We start from the raw sequence: 19,861 nt of genomic DNA on the forward strand, positions 1-19,861 counted from the left end.
AACAATCACCTATGCTAGAGAGAAGTATGGTTGCTTCGAATAGAATTGTGGGGGCGCAATTCCTAGAGCTCTTGAAGAACCAGGATAGTGTTCCATGACCATAACGGACACGAAAGTGAGGGGTTAACCAGACTACGGAAAGTATTGTGTGATGTGCAATAACGTCTACGTAAAAATGAGTTAGTTCAAAGACATCAAGTTCTACTAACTGCTAGGAGACTAAGTGCACTCACAAAGGAAAGTTCAAAGGGTAAAACCTACTTCTCCTGCAATACTTGACTGTCGGAATTTATCTTTAATAACCATATCTATTAATGTGGGGGATTGTTGAAAAATTTATGTAATAACATAAAATATCCAAGTTAATAGATATGTTAAAAGAAGTTGAAAAAGCAATTAACTAATGTGAGTTTGTCCCACATTGGTAGAAGAATAAACATTAAGTGTGTTTTTAAGGAGGAGTGTTGGAGGAATTATAATTCTTTATAAGGAGCTACACCCCAAGTAGGCAAGGAGGGTGCGAAGCACCCGACGCGCCCGTGCCCGGGACCGGGGGCGTGGGCGATGAGCGTAATGTGGCGTTTTAGTGGCGCACTTTGCACTTGCTATGTGCTAAGTGTGACACCTGTTAGCTAACCATGCAAGCTAACATGTGTTTTCCACTCTCATTAGTTCCTCTAAATAAAATGATCAAGTTCATTTTGATCAGAAAAGATTCTATCACCAACACTCAAACAATCTGGATCATCAACCAAACTCTTTCTCTTTCACTTCACTTCAAGAAGTTCTTGAAGGTAAATTCTGGGTTGTGGTTAACTCTGGCAGTACTTACTGCTTTGGCTGTTGTACCCTGGGAAACTGACGGGTTAACTTGGGTGGCCCGAAATCAGTTTTAAGGGACCTTGGTTTAACCATATCCTCAGCCCATTTTTGCCTTTCTTTTTGTTTCTGTATTGTTTCTTTATTTTGCTTTCTTGTATTGTTTAGTATTACTTAATTTACTTGTAATTTTGTGTTGTAATCGAATGTATCTTCAATAAAAATGTTGTTCTCTTTAATGGTGCTCCAACATTTCAGGTGGCTCTATTGCTAGATGTAGAACACGACCATTGATGATGACTTTTTATTTTTTGTTTTTTACCCCTTGTGTGTTTTAAAAGTTAGTTATATTAGTTTTGGTCGGTTTTAATTTAAACTCTATGAAAATAGTTATGTTCATTTTTAACCCCTGAACTAGTACATTTGTTAATTTAGCATTATGTTTAGTGTTAATATTAATAAAGTTAGCAATTAATGTGTTTTTAATCAGATTATTTACGGTATTTTTATGTTTTAACAGAAAAATGTATTTTTCTCTAACATTAAGTCAAAAACAAAAATATAATAAAATAAAAATCATACATTAGGTTATTTCACATTTCAGACAACTCCATTCTTCTATTTTTTTTCCCAGACAACCCTCGGTAACCCATGATATCACATGGCGCGACATGGTGCAAGTAGTTCAACATTCGACAATACCACTCCGGATAGCCTAATCTTTCTTGATCTTTAAAAGTATCTAAAAAACATATATTGTTATTTGTTAAATTATACGTCACTTAAAAAAAAACTAGTTTTTATTATGAATAAATATTAATGGATGTCCATATATGACAATTAGATATTTGTATTGTATTAGGAGATTTGTTTCTTGGAGAATACTCTATTGTTGTAATTATATAAAGGGAAAAATACATAAAAAGGTAACCTATTTACCTAAAATTCCTAAAAAGGAGAACCTATTTTGTTTTCGTTTATTTAAAAAATACAGTTTTCATAAATTTCTTAATAAGGGGAAGATCGTTAGTTTTAGACGCCAGTCAGCCGTTAAAATCGTTAGTCTGCTTACGTGGCATTAATAAAACAGTTATTCATCTTCTTCTCCCCTTTTCCACTCCATCCGCCGGCAACCACCCCCTGCAGCACCACCGCCGCCTGCCACCTTTCCCTCGCCGGAAAACAGATCCGGCAGCCACCAAAAAACCCTCTAAGGTTTTCTTCAACTCTAGACTCCAAATACTCCATCACCACCATTGCTCCGCCGCTGCTGCTTCTGTTCGACTTTCAACCGCAACCACTCGACTCCATAATCGTCCAGGAGGGTAAGGAACAAGTGAGAAACATTTTTAGGGTTTGCGACATCAAAACTAAGCATGGACAGATCTGTAATGATCTGTTTAGAAGCTTGAACGTTCCTCTTTCTTCCTGGACCGTCATTGGGTGGTGATGGTTCGACGGTACGTGGCTACGATGGGAAGAAAATAGAGAAGAAAAAGAAAGAACATTAGGTTTTTAAAGAGAAAAGAAATGTGTTTTGTTTTAAAAGATTATGGAGTCAAGTGGTGGCGGCTGGAAGTCGAACAGAAGCAGCAGCGGCGAAGCAGTGGTGGTTATGGAGTATTTGGAGTCTAGAGTTAAAGAAAACCCTAGAGGGTTGTTTATGGTGGCTGTCAGATCTATTTTTCGGCGAGGGAGAGGTGGCAGACGGCGGCGGTGTTGCAGGGGAGGTGGCCGACGGATGGAGTAGAAAGAGGGAGAAGAAGATGAATAGTTGTTTTAGTAATGCCACGTAAGCAAACTAACGATGTTAATGGCTGACTGACGTCTAAAACTAACGATCTCCCAGTTATTAGAAAATTTATGAAAATTGTATCCTTTAAGTAAACGAAAATAAAATAGGTTTCCCGAATTTTAGGTAAATAGATTACTTTTTTATGTATTTTTTCTTTATATAAACTCTCCTATTAATTAATATTAATGATATAATTCTCCATTATCTCTATTTCTTTTGTAAGTCTTTATTGTTTTTTTTCTTTAGTTTTACAATAGTTTTATTATATTACTAATATAAAAAGATGGAGAACAACACAATTGACCTTGGGATGGTTTGCCTTTGCAGTTTGTTCCAATACATTCTGACATTACTCACAGGCTTTACGGGAAAGAAAGCAAAAGGAAAATACAAAAGTCATGTATACAGATTTCCCAAGATGTCCATGACACTACCTTCCAAAGACTCCACACTCACAGCGCACAAAACATTCTCCTTTCCTAACAAACTCGGTATTAGTATTCTTAATAGTGCTTACTAAAGTTATCTTCCTTTTTTTTTTCTATTGGTTTTGTAACATGAATTTATAGAAGCATCTTTTTAAACGGATCATTGTGTTTATCCGGATCCAAAGTAATTTGGAGTGCCTAACGGTTCGGTTGGATTAGTTAGGTAAGCGGTGATCTTTAGCCAATTGGTCATTTGTTTGGAATACCTTTGTGATTTTATCTGTTGGTCGTTTGGGAAAAAAATGTACAAATAAATGCAATAAATATTATTTTGAAAATCAAGAAAAATAATCAAAATTGTTAGTTACATCTTATACGTACGATGTGTTGGAGCACCATTCAAGAAAACAACATTTTATTGATGATCAAATTCGAATTACAACAAGATTACAAAGAAATTAACTACAAACTATTCAATACAAGAAAGTAAATTACGCCTCATCGCCCACGACCTCAGTCCCGGGCCCGTCGGGTGCTACTTGGGGTGTAGCCCCTTACAAGGAATTATAATTCCTCCAACACTCCTCTTTATAGACACACTTAATGTTTATTCTTCTACCAATGTGGGACAAACTCACATTAGTTAATTACTTTTTCAACTTTTTTTAACATATCTATTAACTTGGATATTTTATGTTATTACATAAATTTTCCTAACACGATGATGACATATATCCCGATATGAAATATGAAACCACTCGATGCTAAAAACACATGAAAACTCAAATTTGAACTAGCAAGGTACATACATAAAAACCTTAAAACAGGTGTAATTTATTTATTATCTAATCTAATTTCATTTTTTAATTTTACCAAATGTGAATTTATAGGAAAATTGTTTAATAGGATATATCATTTTCAAATAAAAAACTAGATAATATATATATATATACCTATATATTCGAGAAGGCATTGAATTATAAAGTAGTAAGTTTACCACGTGAATAATATTATTTTCAGATTGGGAAGTGATATTTATATAACAAAATTTAGTTATCTACAACAAACATACAAAATTTATTGCGTTACACAATTATATTATGCAAGATTTATTGTAGATGATTAAAATGTGTTGTAGCGATATTACTTCCCTTTCAGATTATTACACTAATATTCGTATTCATACTTTATATGAGTCAATATATATTGCTTTGTTTGGACTAATGCATGTCCCTACCTCAAAGTAAAAAATAAAAAAAAAAACGAATCCGGTGGTATAACTTTATTGGTAAAGTTGGTTATCCTAACCCTTGATTTAAAATCTAAAGTCAAGATTCAAGATATTTGAATCTTGACCTTTGATTTCAATCTAAAAGTCAATATGCTTTCAATTAGAATAGTAAAGTTGAAAACAACTTTAAAGGATCCCATTGTAAAAAGGGGGTGGGGGATGGTGGTGCTTTGGAATATGATAAACAAGAAAATGACATTCCTTGGCAATCTAATTTACTTTCTAGCAACGAGATATGACCATAGTTAGCAATTTCTAACAATAAGATATTACTTACACTCTTACATAGCAATGGGCACATTTGTTGTAACTGTACCTTTAACCGTACATTTTACCAATATGTTTTAAGATATTACATTAATATTTACCAATAATAAACTAAAACAGAATTGTAGCTTCTATTTAACGACAAATGTTATTGTCTTGAAGCAACAAGTGTATTATTAATTAATAATTAATTTAATAATATTTAATCATATTTGTTTACAAAAAGAATTCATATTTGATACGGAGTATTATGTTTCCTTCATGCTTCTGATTATAAGATTAAATTCCTTATATATAATCTTGGAAAAATAATATATTTCAATACTATTAATATCCGTTAATTAACCTATATATTTTATCAAAAATATTTGACGTTTTTTTTATATAGCTAGATTCTATCATATTATTTGTTAGATTTTTGAATTTGGTTGTATGGGTTTCTTATTATTATTATTATTATTATTATTATTAACACTTTTATTGAATTTTCATAAAAGTTACAAGAAATTAGTGGGGAGCCTCGATACTATCTGAGCTCCCACACCTTTATTGATATTATTATTATTATTATTATTATTATTATTATTATTATTATTATTAAAAACAACTTTTATTGAAACTTTAAAAAAATTTACAAGAAATTAGTGGGGAGACGCGATACTATCTGGGCCCCCAGATAGTATTATTATTGTTATAGGATATCTATTACCCAATAAACTTATTGTATTATGGCATTGAAGTCGTGGACCGCCAATAAAAAACGAAACTCTTTTCTTTCATCGGCATGAGAATCGAAAAAAAAACCCGAATAATAGTAGGCCATTTATTCTCCAGCAGTCGTCGACTCAACATGCAAAATTTCTCGATGATTAAAAATTATTATAATTTATGTTAAAATATTATTTTATTTTTTCACGTAAAAATAATCATACGATATATTTAACAAATCCGTACATCGTATGGGTATTATTACTACTTAAAAGTAAAATAAAACCTGTCTTTCGTCTTCTCACGTGGGAACACCAAATCCATCACCGTATTACAATGACATCTTTTCCGGTGCTTTTGGTAGTTGAGATTAATTGTTTCCTTTAGGCAAGATTATAAATTTTATGTAAAAATTAAGAAAATTGTAAAAGGATAGTTTTTTTAAGAGCGAAAGTGTGAATAGATGAGTATATGAATATGTGTATTTATAGTAATAAATGAATGTGTGTATTTATAGTAATAAAAAAGGTTTAGAAAAAGGTAATGATATTATAACCGTCAAAAAAATTTTTTTCTAAAAATGTCAAAGAGTCACAAACGGCTTTTTCTTTATTCAATTTGTCATTTAACCAAAAACATTCAACTAATGAGCCGACGACAAAAAAATCTCATTGGTGTTACAACCAGCTAAACTGTTGAGAGTCATCTAAGTTGTTTCTCATATTAGAAAGTTACACCTTGGTCTAGTTAAACTGAATCAACCACGTATGCTTCATATATATGTCGTTAAACACCGTACTTTAGCACTTGCATGTCGTTGTCGCATTTGCATATCCAGATTTGACCATGGTCGTTATTCACATATGAGAGTTAGGAGTGGGCAAGCCAAATAAATGCACATGTCTATTTAGATGGATCATGGATGTAACCTAGTATCTAACCACATTAAGTTGACAAAAAAGTTTTCATAAATCGCAAATTCGCAATTAATCTATACTCCTTCATTATATATGTAATTTACTAACTTAATATATATTTCAACAGTTTTCAAACCAACACAACAGTTATTTCTTAATTAATCAGAATCATACTTTTTCATTCATCTTATAACTTTTATTTTTACTTTTTCAGCCATTGTCTTTCAAACACTTATTACTTTAATAATAACCATTTTTACAAGAGTATTAGTCATTCAGTTATTATGATTCGACCATGAAGTGTTTAGTCTCATCACATTGCGTTAATACACGTTAATAGGATAAAGGACCAGAAGTGGCAAACTGAGCATTATCCCAGGGACACTTTGGTAAACTACTTTTTTAAAGTTTAAGAGAGAAAAATAACTAATAAATATCAAAAAAGAAACAAAACACTAACAAATATGAGAGGAAAAAAGAAAGAAAATGAGAGGAGTAAAAGAAGTGATAAAGAAAGCAGCTTAGTATTAAATATCGAGTGAATCCAAAAGCAGAAAAAATATACAACTGGCCTTTGCCTTTGCCACTGACCTGTAACAACACATGATTTGCCCATGAAAAAAGGGGATCATTATCCTTCATCCCCTTCATACAATACAATACCAACAAAGTACAATATATGAAGGACAATATAGTCATTTCATAATTTTGAAAAAGGAAAAAACAAAGTCCCTTATTACTGTCTTTTTGTACATACACAGTCTCTCTCTTATATGCAAAAATCAAGAAAAGACCAAACATATCTCTCACTACATGTTTTGAGTGAAAATCACATATTTTTGTAACACAATTTCATTTTTCAAGAAATACCAACATCCCAAAACACAAATAATGTTCCCATTATCAACAATTTGTTGGTAATACATATATACATATACATATAGATATTTTTGTCACTAAATCTTTGGTTCTTTGATGAACCATTGATGAAATGAAATGAAGAAAAAGATTTGGACCCAAGTGAGAAAACAGTAAAAAAAAACCATAAAGTTAAAATCTTTTTGCAATTCCATACATACCCAGAAAGATTTTTTGTTCTGTTTTCAACATCATTGTAAAGATGAGAAAGCATGGGTGGCAACTTCCTTACCATCCTCTTCAGGTATGTGTTAAAAATTTAATCTTTTTTTTTTGTACTGTTTATAAATTTATTTTGTGGTTATATTGATTTATGGAAAAAATCTTGGCAGGTGGTAGCTGTTTCTGTGTTTTTGGCATTGGGGTTTGGATTTTATGTGTTTTTTGCACCTTTTGTGGGTAAAAAGATGTATCAGTATATTGTAATGGGGATCTACACTCCACTTGTAAGTTCTAAATTATTTATATATTTATAATTATTTTTAAATTTTATGGTGCTAAATATAAGAGATCTGTGTTTTCATATTAAACTTAATTTAAACCAGTAAATGGATGAGTTTTTTACCCATTTATATGTGACAGTATCCCAAACTTTTTTATTTATTTTTATTTTATGTTATTATGAATGAGTTCTTTTTGTTTTGTGTTAGCATTCATGAATTATGTTCGAATTTTGGTGCCAAATTAATATCTATGTAAGTTTTATCGTAAAATGTAGAATTCAGCTGATTTGATGAATTGATGTTACTGTTACTAGATTATATCTGCATTCGGGTTGTATATATGGTGTGCGGGTGCAGATCCAGCAGATCCGGGTGTTTTTAAGTCGAAAAAGTATGTAAAAACTTCATTTAACAAAATGGATGGTCGAGTTAAAGAATCTAAACTTAATGGGGAATCTACATCATCAATACAAGATGCTAATGCTGCAAGTGTTGGAGGGAAACATTCGGCTAAGAATACAAAGAATCGTGATTCGAGAACCGAAGATAATGTGTCTGTAAGTGTAAAAGAGACGTCAAGACCATCTTGCTTTATGGCGGTATTGGCTTTGATTCCTTGTGCTCTGATGTGCCATTGCTCCAGTTCCAATGAAGAGTCTTCAGAAATTCAAACGAGTGAAGATGGCATGTTCTACTGTAGTTTGTGTGAAGTTGAGGTAATTTTTTTTTTTTGCAACTAAAAGGAACTAATGAACGCAATGCCTCAAAAGTTTGGTATTGTGTTTTCAAAGTGATTATCTGGTTAATGCGTTTTTCAAATTATCTGATTTCAGTTCTTGTATATCACATAATTACTTTTGAAACGCAATGCCAAACACCCTCTATAGAAAATACGAACTTCTTGACTTTCATGGCCAATAAACCAGTTTTCACCTTCAAAGTTAATTTGAATTCTTCAATTTCTAATAAATACAACGGACAAAGCAATGTTAAACTTTTATACATGAATAACAAGATTAGGCTTGTCAGAAAGAAATTAATTTTTCCGCCATGGAGGTAGGGCTACATGTGAAAGAATCGAGTAATTGTACGAAATTAGCATCTTAACACATACTAATTAATGGTTATCTGCAGGTTTTCAAGTACAGCAAGCATTGTAGAGTTTGTGACAAATGTGTTAATCGATTTGATCATCATTGCAGGGTATGTAAGGATTATGATTCTCTGAATGCTCTTCTAATTTATGAAGAAGACATTTGATGAATTATTCTTATTTTTATAAATATATTTTTGCAGTGGCTGAATAATTGTGTAGGCAAGAAGAATTACAGAAAGTTCTTTACTCTTATGGTTTCGGCTCTTCTACTGGTAAGTCTAACTTCTGTTTAGTTGTTTTGTTGCCTTTTCATTTGTTGTTCCATAAAGTAAAGCATTGAATTGTGTTTATTCCTTTTTAATTGCAGCTTATACTTCAGTGGTCAACTGGGATTGTTGTCATGATATGCTGTTTTCTTGATCATAAGAGGTTCAGTGTAGACATAACTACCAAACTGGGAAGCAGTTTCTCGTTGGTGCCATATGTTATAGTTGTGGTCGGTGCTTCATTCCCTGCTTTCCCTTTTCTTTTCTTTTCTAAAAGATAAAATATAGATGGCTTCACATCTAAATGAGCTTTGAAGTCAACCACACCCCTTTACGAAGTCAAGTTGATTCACATATTTTGACTCGTATTGTAATATTACATTAATATTTAACTTGCTGTTTCACTCATTATTATAACCAAGCATAATGATTGGTTTTTTCTTAAGAGCGTAATGAATTCACATTACATTCCATGTTCAAACTTCAAAGTGATTCTGTTCGACCCTTGAAATCCAAACTGCAATAAATATCTTGTATTGTTGGGAAAGCATGGGAAAAAGTTGAAACTTCATTTGTGCGATAGAATCTACTCCATAAAACATTAAAACACATGGTTTTAGGAAAGTGTTGAATGTATATATAGTACCCTTCAACAATGCAAAAAGTATGAAATCTTGTATTCCCAAATCAAGAACATCTTTGAATTTTCGTATATTCGTTGATTTGTAAATGGGTCTTGAGTTTTAAAGTTCTAAGAATGGAAATTGTTAAATATACATGGGAAGGATCTACCTGACAAGATTAAATTCTAAATGTGGCAGGCAGTGTGCACTATATTGGCAATGATTGCAACGTTGCCACTTATTCAGCTTTTCTTCTTTCACATTCTTCTCATAAAGAAGGTGAGCTTCATATTCTCTGGATTAACCTTCTTGAAAAAGCTTCATGTTTCCATGTAACTGAAAATGATAATCGAGGTCATTGATCAAAGTAAGAATATAAGTACATTTTGTGACAGGGAATCAGCACTTATGATTATATCATTGCATTAAGAGAGCAGGAGCAGCAAGGGATCGGTGGGCAGCAAAGTCCTCAAATGTCACCAGCAAGCTCTATTACCGGCTTAAGCAGTGCCAGTTCGTTCAATACTTTCCGACAAGGAGCTTGGTGCACACCCCCACGTCTATTTGTTGAAGATCAGGTATTTACATTCGTAAAAAAAACCTGCTGTAAACAGAACTATTCATCTGATCTGAGCCGTGATAGATAAAACATAAACCGGATCAACCTGTTAGAAAGCAAATGAAGTTTATTGATACCATGTATCTTTTTGCAGTATGATGTAGTTCCACCTGATACTGGTTCAGTTAGCTCACTTGGGAAGAAGACAGTAGACGAGCCCGCCAAGAAAAAAAACCCTACTGCGGTTAAAATTAGCCCGTGGACCTTGGCCCGTTTGAATGCAGAGGAGGTGTCGAAAGCTGCAGCTGAAGCCCGAAAGAAGTCCAAAATTATACAGCCTATTTCAAGAAAAGAAGCCCATCAGACAGGCCCGTACGGCCTCGAAAGAGACAGCAGTCTCGGAAGCAGTGAACGTCGGTTCTTCTCGAGGCTTGACAATAACCGAAGACGAGGAAGCAAAAGGGTCCGTATTCCTGAACATTTACAGCCCATGGAACAGCCAGCATCAAACTACAATATGGGAAATGATAGAATGACAGGTGGGGATTTTTCAGGGTTGGTTCCTCTTCAGCTTGAGGCCCGTAGTGTCTTCCGTCCCATGGGTTCGACCGGTATCGTTGGGTCATCCCCAGACAGTAGCTTAGCCTCGCCTGATATTCACCCGGTCAGGATCTCTTCTGGAGCAGAAGAAGCTAGGAAGCTCACAGGGTTCCCACTCACTGGTTCCCAAGAGAAGCAAGGAGTCATACCACTGTCTAGATCGACAAGTGATGGTTATGATGCATCAGGTGGTGAAGATAGTGACCGTGTCCCATCTCGGCTGGTTCAAAGATCTGGAAACTCGAATGCACGGTTCTTTGGTGCGGAGCAAGATGATAGGATTGGAAGATTCAAGATGCCTTCTTCTTCAACATCTACTTATCCAAATGAAAGAAAGATTTGAATCAACTTCATGATTCTTCAAGGGGTGAAGATTATTTTTGCAATTTTTTCATTTATTAGCCCGGGACTGATAGAGAAGTTGGATGATGAACTCGGGTTTTAGTCAACTGGTTGCTAGAATCGAAAGTTGGAAACTTCAACCAGTTTGCTAGTTCTGGAAAGGGGGAAGATATGACAAACAGAAATGATTCGTTCATGTAAAACAAGATTGTGCAGGCTATTTCTCAAGTGATTAGCCATGTTTTTGTGAATATATTTGTTCAAAAGCAACGTTTCTAGTGGATATGTGAAGCTTAAAAAGACTATGCATATCAGTTTATGGTTTTCTATAATTTGTACTTGGCTCGAAAAAGATAGTTGCTTTTGATAATGTTGATGAACACCAAGGATCCAATGCGTCGACACCCTTTTTATGATGTATGTTATTCATTTGTGAGTTGAAGTTAAAATAATTACGTAAGACTGAATTCAGATCTGTAAGTTATGATCTAACTCGAATATCATAAGGGTAAATTTCACTTAAAAGATTGAAACTTCACAAACAGGTCACAAAACATCCAGAACTAAACTCTTGAATGATGAGAAAGAACAAAGGAGTCCAAAGATTTGGCTTATACCACCAGCTAATGACTGTCCCCCGCCCGCTGTGCATATTACAGAATACAAACGCCAAGTCCTGAACTATATTACGTAAAACAAAATCATAATAACACAGAACAGATCCGTAGGAAGAACTTGATCATCAAGCTATGACAATGGTAGTAACATGAGGGGACTTGTCATCATCACAAGGCAAATTTATTTGGTTGGGTAAACCCACTGAGTTCCAATTTACCATGAAAAGCCTTGCAGTAATTATAAAGCACGGCGTTGGCAGTGGTGATGTAAAGCATAAACAACATCAGCATGCTTGAACCAAGCACCCTAGCATACAAAATATACCCCCAGGTGCTAAACGCGTGAAGACTGTCTGAGATCGTCCAAACCGTAATCCCACAAAAATATCCAAAATACAACAACAAAATCAGCGAAACAGATCTCATCCCCTTCACTAAATGTGAGCTCCGTGTCAAAGCTGCAAAACCCCATGTTGATTCGACAACAACCACTACAAAAGCCAATGACCAGTTGACTTGAAAATATATTATGATCACACTTAAAGTTGTACCAACAAGGGTGGAAAACCACATGAAGCAACTTGAGTTGTAATCAATGACTACAAACCCAAGGTGTGTTGTATCATTATAAGACTTGTTCCAATGAAGAAGAAGAAACTTAAAGATATCAAAAAGAGAAGAAGGTGAGCTATGAATGCGGTTGAAATGATTGGAAAGAAGGAAACTGTCAAGGAATTGAGAGCAATGAAGAACTTTACCGGCTTACCAGAGAAAGCATGGCAAGTGCTGTATGTAATTGTGGTTATTGCACAGAGGGAGAATACGTAAACTACTAGGGCATAAAGCAGAAGATGAATCGGAAACTTGTGAAAGTGATTAATGGTGAATAGTTTGTTGGGGAGCTGGAATACGGGGGCGGTGATCAGAAAAAGAGAGAGAGGGATGAAGAGGAGGGATAAGGCGAGGAACTGACAGTAGCTGGCTCCAATGATCCTCTTTGAATCAGAGAGGACACTGCCTAGATTTGGTCTATGCTCTGGTGTCATTTCCATGGCGGCGGTTGATCGTGTTGGTCAGTTGTGGTAAATGACTTCTGTTGATGATGTTATACAGCAAGTGCGCGTGAAGGAAATGGTCTCTTTGACCTTGTGTTCATTAATTTAGTAAAGTTTCATAGTCTCAAACTTTTTTATATTGTTTCAATTGTAACATTAGTACATTACTAGGAAAAATACCAAAACTGATGTTTCATCCCCTGCTAATTCTAGTTATTGACCCAGAAAGTAGTTGACCTTTGAAACAAACTTTTCTCAGTATGTTATGATTTAACTAGATATTTAGGTGCAAATAAAGTTACTGATACAGTGAAAGTGCAAGTAGTGTCTGATCCAGGCTAGCGAGGTGACCACCTCAATGATGTGTCTGATATAGTGCAAATATAAGAGTACATATAAGAGAGACCGTAAGAGCAAACAAAGACTGCAATCCTCGGAGAAGCCTTTAGAAATCAAGTAGGAGTTGGTCATATCTAATAGAAAGAGAGGGAAAAGAATAAAAGGTTGGATGCTATACCAGGTCCCAGTGCATCGATACAGCGCAAAGCATGTATACTGCTATGGTTATGAGCCAAATGCATCCTACCTACAAGATACTCCGTTTTAAATCATTTCCCTATACTGTCAGGGAACGATAGAGGGTTAACGTCACTATGAGAGTGGAAGATAAAGGGAAGCAAAAAAGATCAGGCGAAGAAGCGGCTGGAATTAGCTTTAACGATCCTCTTTGACTTGGTGATGATGCGGGTCAGGTTCAGGGTGTACTCTGGAGTTATTTCCATGGTGACAGGAACAATTATAGTAATTTAAGTTCTGCAGATCAGCAGATGGATAATGTAAGAAGATTTGTTGGAGTTCTGCAGATGGGGATGCAAACAAATCCTAATTGTAACCTTTTTAATTTAATTGTGTCGAGTAATTAGCTAAGCCTAATCAAGTAATGATTGATTTGCTTCATAAAAGAAAAGATAAACCTTCAAGGATTATGATAAAGATAGGACATTCTTTACATAATTGTATGCATCAATTACACAAAATTATACTTATAATACATATACAAAAACCAAATTACATACTCGAAGACCATATAACCACAACAAGCCACAATAGTGAAAGAACCCAACTCGCAAGCCTTGATCAATGAACCTCACACCGTGACAACCGTAACAACATGAGGAACCTTCTCATCGTCCGCAGACAAACAAACATACTCATTAAGAAACCCGCCATCAACCTCAATCGCCAATTCACCGTGCAAAGCCCTACAATAATTATACAAGACCACGTTCGCGACAACACTCTGCATCAGAAACATCATCAAGAAACTCGAACCAAACAAAGTATTAAACACACCCCAACCAGTCATCAAACCATAACCCTCCAAAGAACGAGAATAAACAAACACAATCATTCCCCCTAAAGCCCCATAAATCAAAATTAACTTCAAGGAAACCAATCTCATTCCTTTAACTAAATACGCGCTACGCGTCAAAGACGCGAACCCCCATTTGGATTCTACAACAGCCACTACAAATGCTAAAGACCAGTTAACATAGATATACAACAAAAACATACATAAAATAACCGAAAAGCAGATAAATTTAGTGGAATTATAATCTACAAAAACAAACCCTCCAAGGGTTTGTAGTGATATAAGAAACAAGTTAAGTAAACAAAAGAAAGATAGTGAAAATAGAGACAAAAAAGTGTAAGTAATGACTGTGGTTGAAAGAAGTGGGAAGAAAGTGGAGGTTAGAGAGGAAAAGGGGTTGGTGGGTGTGTTCAAGAAAGTGTGGTGGGTGGTGTGGGTGATGGTGGCGGTGGCGATAAGGGTGAAGCTGATGATGGTTGCGGTGTAGAGAAGGTGGTTTAGGGTGGTCAAGTGGTGGTTTAGGGTGGGGTTGATGATGAGGGAGAGGGAAAGAGGGAGGAATAAGAGGGATAAGGAGAGGAATCGGGTGCGGTTTGATCTGACGATGCGTTTTGATTCTTCGAGGATACCGGTGAGGTTTAGTGTGTGGACGTGTGGTGGTTCCATGGTGGATTACGGTGGTGGAATGGATGAATGATTGTTTTTACTTTTTAGTGGTATACTGGTATGTGAGTTGAATTTGACAATTTGTAGCAGGTGATCAATTTAGATGGTTATATCCAGTAACTGTTAGCCACGTGGGATTTAGAAGTTAAAGACTTGTTGACCATTTCAACCAAATATATGTAGGACTGTATAAGTTCTAAAGCAAATTTTCCAACAAAAATTTTAGTATTTCTTTTATGAGAATACGAGAGCAAGTACCCGCGCGTTGCAGCGGTGAGATGGTGGGGTGATACCTAGGTCATAGAGTATGATAGGTTATAGGAGTTGATATGTCATAGAGTATGATAGTCAAATGCCTTAGCCGTACGGGCTCCGCCCTCGGATTTAAAATTTTGTCGAAAGTATATTGAATGACATCTCTAATGAAATAGCATGAAATTTTAAGAATACTCATACAATTTTTATAATTTATCGATGTACAGTTTTTGAGATAAAAGATTTTGAAAGAATTGGAGGAATAAATAATTTATGGAGGAGAGAGAAAAAAGATGATCGGTTGAGATTTGAGGATAGAGAAAGGGTATTATAGTTATTTTAGATAAATATATAATAGATAGGAGGGGCATTTTGGGAAAATACTTAAAATCAATATTGAAAATTTCAAGTTCAATTTTGAAAATATAGAGAGAATCTGTTTTATAATATAGTATAGTTATAGATATATTTTTAAGAACGAATGTTATTCAATGATAATCACTTTGATGTCTTTAGAAACTTTCAACCATGTAATCCATACAATTTAGAATGACATGAGTAAGTCAGTTATAGTAATTGTACATTTTTTTAAAAATCTACGCGTTGCGACGGTGAGATGGTCAGGGTTAGGGGTGTTGATGGGTCGGGTTATTTGGGTTTCGGATTATTTGGGTCGGGTTATTCGGGTTTCGAAAAAAATTACAAAAATCAACCCGTAAACCCAACCAAATAAACTTTGGGTTATATGGGTTTGGGTTGTTCGGGTTCGGGTTTTTTTGGGTCGAGTTTTGGGTGACCCAAATAAACGTGATTGATGAACTTACGTGCAACTTAAAAAAATTTGTTAGTTATGTAACATTGCAACAATGTAATTTTAATTTCAAAATCTTAAATAATATTGATATTTATTTACATTAACAAACTTTTATATCCAAAACGGTTGAAACACATATAATTTTGCGTTTTTGAATTTTTGAATGAAAAGATAGTTGTTTATCGTTAATATTCTACTTTAAACAAATTTGATGTGTTATATATATGTATACATAAAAGAAAAAAAATCGTATTCGGGTTATTTGGGTTGACCCAAATTATTGAATTTTCACCTGTAACCCAAACCGATTAAGCTTTGGGTTATTCGGGTTAACCCAAATGACGACCCGTAAACCGAATAACCCAACCCATTTCACCCAAACCCATTCGGGTTGGGTCGGGTTATTTGGGTTTGGTTGTTTTCAACACCCCTAATCGGGTGATCATAAAGTGTGATAGGTCATAGAGTGTGATAGCTAATGCCTTAACCGTACGGGTTTCGCCATCAGATTTAAAAAATCGTCGAAAGTATATCGAATGACATCTTTAATGAAAGAGCATTAAATTTTAATAACCATATAATTTTTATAATTTATCGATATATGATTTTTGAGATAAAAGATTTTGAATGAATTGGATGAATAAATGATTTATGTAGGAGAGAGAAAAAAAATGATTGGTTGAAATTTAAGGAGAGAAAAAGAGTATTATAGTTATTTTAAGTAAATATAGAATAGATATAAGATATTTTTGGAAAATAAATATTGAAATTTAAAATTTAGACCGAAGAAATTTGTTTTATAATAATATATATAGAAATATATATAGATATAGATGAAACAAATGTTGTGTTAAGTTAATTATCCTATTGGTTATATACGATATTTCGAGAATCGGGTCTAATTAAATGATTGATTCAACTCATTAAATGACCGATTATATATGCCTATATGGTGCAACTCCTCGAACCATGGGGCAAAAGATGGTGATTCCACCACTACCGGGGGATACAAACCCATCCAAAACGTACAAAACATGACCACACGGGTGATCCATTTGAAACCGTGAACCCAAGACGAGAAAAAACGTCCAACCAACCAACCAACCGAAACCGGCCATTAACCATGACTAAACCACAAAACCCAAGAACCACGGCAAAAGTATACGAAACCACAAACTACCCTATCCTTGAAAACACGGGACATGAACCACAAAAGGCATGAAACAGCCAGGTGAACCATAAACCACTACCCGTACGTGACTAAAATTCAAAAGAAGTGCCAACCTAAGATTAATCTCCTATGTGTAAATTATGAAAAGCTCAACTACTTATAGTTCTAAATGATCGGAAAACGAAAACAACCCATTGAAGTCAAAGAAGACTATGGGGTTTTGAACATCTTTAAGCTTATGTTATACTTAAGAATTTGTATCACATTCTTCCAAAGTGTCTCCTTCGTAGCTTAGTGGTACATTTGGAATCGAAGGAACAGTTTAATCTATGAACCTATTGCTATTCGTATGAGAATTAAACTTTTATGCAAATCTTACCAAAATTCTATGTATGTATAAATTTTACAAATCTTTTACATACAAAACTAAAGAAACAGAAACAGAATTACAATACACAAAACAAAGCCATTAGCCATATGCCCATATGACAACCTTGAAAAATATCATAGAATCAGATCAAGCTATGACAACCTTCTCGATCATCTTTGGGACCCTAAAACATGCCATCCGTACAAAAAATTCTTAATGTCCTCGGAACAAACACTTCATCATTAATATCGATCGACAATTCACCATGTAAAGCCTTGCAGTAAACATACAACACAGTATTAGCAGCAACGATTCGAAGAAAACATGATATGGTTATGGAGACCAGATAAAGCACGGCGAAGACAACAAAGGTCGAAAAGCTAATAATTACATTAACGTAGCTCGTATATATCCACACGAAAAGCGCAGAACATATACCAAAATACAATATCACTAACAACGAAACCGGTCTCATCCCTTTTACTAAATACGAGCTCCTCATCAAAGGCGCCAACCCCCATTTTGATTCAACCACAACAACCACAAAAGCCAATGACCAATTCACATAGAAATATATTAAAATCGCCATCAAAGTCAAACCTACAATTGATGAAAACCACATGAAGTAAACAGAGTTGTAATCAATAACGAACCCGAGAGTCATTTGTGCAAACATAAGTATCCCTCCAACGAAAAGGAGAAAAAAAATCGAGATTAGAAGTAATAGAACATTGGCTACAATTGCAGTTGAAAGTATAGGGAAGAAGGAGTTGGTTAAGGACTTGAGACTAGTCAAGAAGTTGACTTGCTCACCAAATAAGAAAGAGTGGTATGTGCTGTAGGTGATCGTGGCTATGGCGCAAAGAGAAAGGGTGTAGACGGTTAAGATGTAGAGTAAGCAAGGGATTAAGAGTGTTTGATGATGGTTTGAGGGGTACTTGTGAAAGTGGTCAAGGGTGGGGGTGATGATGAAAGAAAAAGACAGAGGGAGGAAGAAGAGGGACAGCGCGATGAAGTGTGAGTTGTTGAGTTTGATGATTCTTAAGGATTCGGAGAGGACACTGTTTATGCCAAGTGTGTGTACGGCGGGTCTTGGTTCCATGGTGTGGCTAGCTTGCAGATCAAGGTGGTCAATGGTGGTGGTGAAGGAAGAAGTTTGATCAGTTTATTATCATTATTGATGAATATAAGTTATGTTGTATTATATATACATATATACTTGTTGAGAGAATATATTCGTCTGTCTATCTTGGCTCCTGTGGGTTTGAAATTTGGATGCCGTGTTTAATGGTCTTTGACTCTTAGCTAAGATCATATTTTCTCTCTTTTGCATTCACATCAAAATAAGTATTTGCTTGCATAAACAAACTCAGGTTCTAACCTTATTAGTTAAATATCATAGAATGGTGATGAAAAAAGTCTTGGTAAGTGGTAACTGTTGAAATATTACATGATTCAATTCGTAATATACACGTACCGTGAGATCCAGAGGAACCTGTAAAGGCATTAAACATATTTGCCATTGATTTCGGGTTTCCAAAATAAGATGATTAATTTAGGATGGAGTGATGAATTCTGATCTAATGAATTCAACAGAGAAGATGATGGACGAATTCTTTGATATGGGGGGCCGTGATTAATTTTTTGATTAACCCTAAATTAGGGTTAATTACTCTCTATATATATAAGAAGAGTATTTTCATATTAAGTCCCTCTGGTGTTTAATTCGTGCCTCATTAGTCCTCTCAAGTCCAATCACCTAATGGGAAACCCTATAATATGTCTTTAAGAGTAAATACGTCCATCGAATATTTACTTAGACATAGGGATTTCATTATCGTCAATTATCATATCAGGAATGACACATGATCAGTGACGGTCACATTAACGTGTTGTATTATATATACATATATACTTGTTGAGAGAATATATTCGTCTGTCTATCTTGGCTCCTGTGGGTTTGAAATTTGGATGCCGTGTTTAATGGTCTTGGACTCTTAGCTAAGATCATATTTTCTCTCTTTTGCATTCACATCAAAATAAGTATTTGCTTGCATAAACAAACTCAGGTTCTAACCTTATTAGTTAAATATCATAGAATGGTGATGAAAAAAGTCTTGGTAAGTGGTAACGGCCATAAAATATACGTTAAGCCACGTAGCCCGAACATGTTACACTCGCCATTTACCTGTTTGGATGGGATATGTATTACAATTTCAGTTTGATGAATAAAAGTCCTGAAATAAGAGAAGTCAAATGATAAGATTGGGTTCAGTATTTATATGGCATTTCAATGTGTCATTTCTATTCATATGTGGAAGTAGGAAAAACGTTATCGATTTATTTTTAATGGAAGATAGAAAACATATTACCACTTTTTAAGTAATTAGGCTACATACTTAACACATGTCAAGCTAACTATTTATCCGTTATCTACTGTCTTATCATAACTTACACATGTCAAGCCAA

At 34.7% G+C, this 19,861-nt stretch overlaps 2 protein-coding genes across 2 annotated transcripts; one reads left to right on the forward strand and one right to left on the reverse strand.

The window, feature by feature from the left end:
• Positions 1-7,036: 7,036 nt before the first annotated feature.
• On the forward strand, positions 7,037-11,404 carry LOC122610617 (probable protein S-acyltransferase 22). The gene is made up of 9 exons (XM_043783591.1): positions 7,037-7,387; positions 7,476-7,589; positions 7,901-8,302; positions 8,721-8,789; positions 8,883-8,954; positions 9,050-9,178; positions 9,770-9,850; positions 9,967-10,149; positions 10,285-11,404. Exons 1-9 carry the CDS (start codon positions 7,346-7,348, stop codon positions 11,071-11,073), a joined length of 1,881 nt encoding a protein of 626 aa, XP_043639526.1. The 5' UTR covers positions 7,037-7,345; the 3' UTR covers positions 11,074-11,404.
• Positions 11,405-13,891: 2,487 nt separating this feature from the next.
• LOC122592767 lies at positions 13,892-18,915 on the reverse strand. The gene is made up of 3 exons (XM_043765078.1): positions 18,870-18,915; positions 17,831-17,992; positions 13,892-14,280 (listed from the first exon to the last, which is right to left on the reverse strand). Exons 1-3 carry the CDS (start codon positions 18,913-18,915, stop codon positions 13,892-13,894), a joined length of 597 nt encoding a protein of 198 aa, XP_043621013.1.
• Between the last annotated feature and the right edge of the window lie 946 nt (positions 18,916-19,861).

Source organism: Erigeron canadensis, chromosome 1 (genome assembly GCF_010389155.1).
Source record: "Erigeron canadensis isolate Cc75 chromosome 1, C_canadensis_v1, whole genome shotgun sequence".
In the NCBI taxonomy this organism is placed as follows: domain Eukaryota; kingdom Viridiplantae; phylum Streptophyta; class Magnoliopsida; order Asterales; family Asteraceae; genus Erigeron; species Erigeron canadensis.

Coding starts and splice junctions, on each gene's coding strand:
- LOC122610617 (XM_043783591.1), top strand. CDS start 7,346: ATGAGAAAGCATGGGTGGCAACTTCCTTACCATCCTCTTCAG. Junction 8,303..8,720: donor GTAGTTTGTGTGAAGTTGAG/GTAATTTTTTTT, acceptor GGTTATCTGCAG/GTTTTCAAGTACAGCAAGCA. Junction 9,851..9,966: donor ACATTCTTCTCATAAAGAAG/GTGAGCTTCATA, acceptor ATTTTGTGACAG/GGAATCAGCACTTATGATTA.
- LOC122592767 (XM_043765078.1), bottom strand. CDS start 18,915: ATGGCAAATATGTTTAATGCCTTTACAGGTTCCTCTGGATCTCACG. Junction 17,993..18,869: donor AGGTTCCTCTGGATCTCACG/GTACGTGTATAT, acceptor CATCAATTGTAG/GTTTGACTTTGATGGCGATT. Junction 14,281..17,830: donor GTTAGTGATATTGTATTTTG/GTATATGTTCTG, acceptor ACTGGTCTTTAG/CATTTGTAGTGGCTGTTGTA.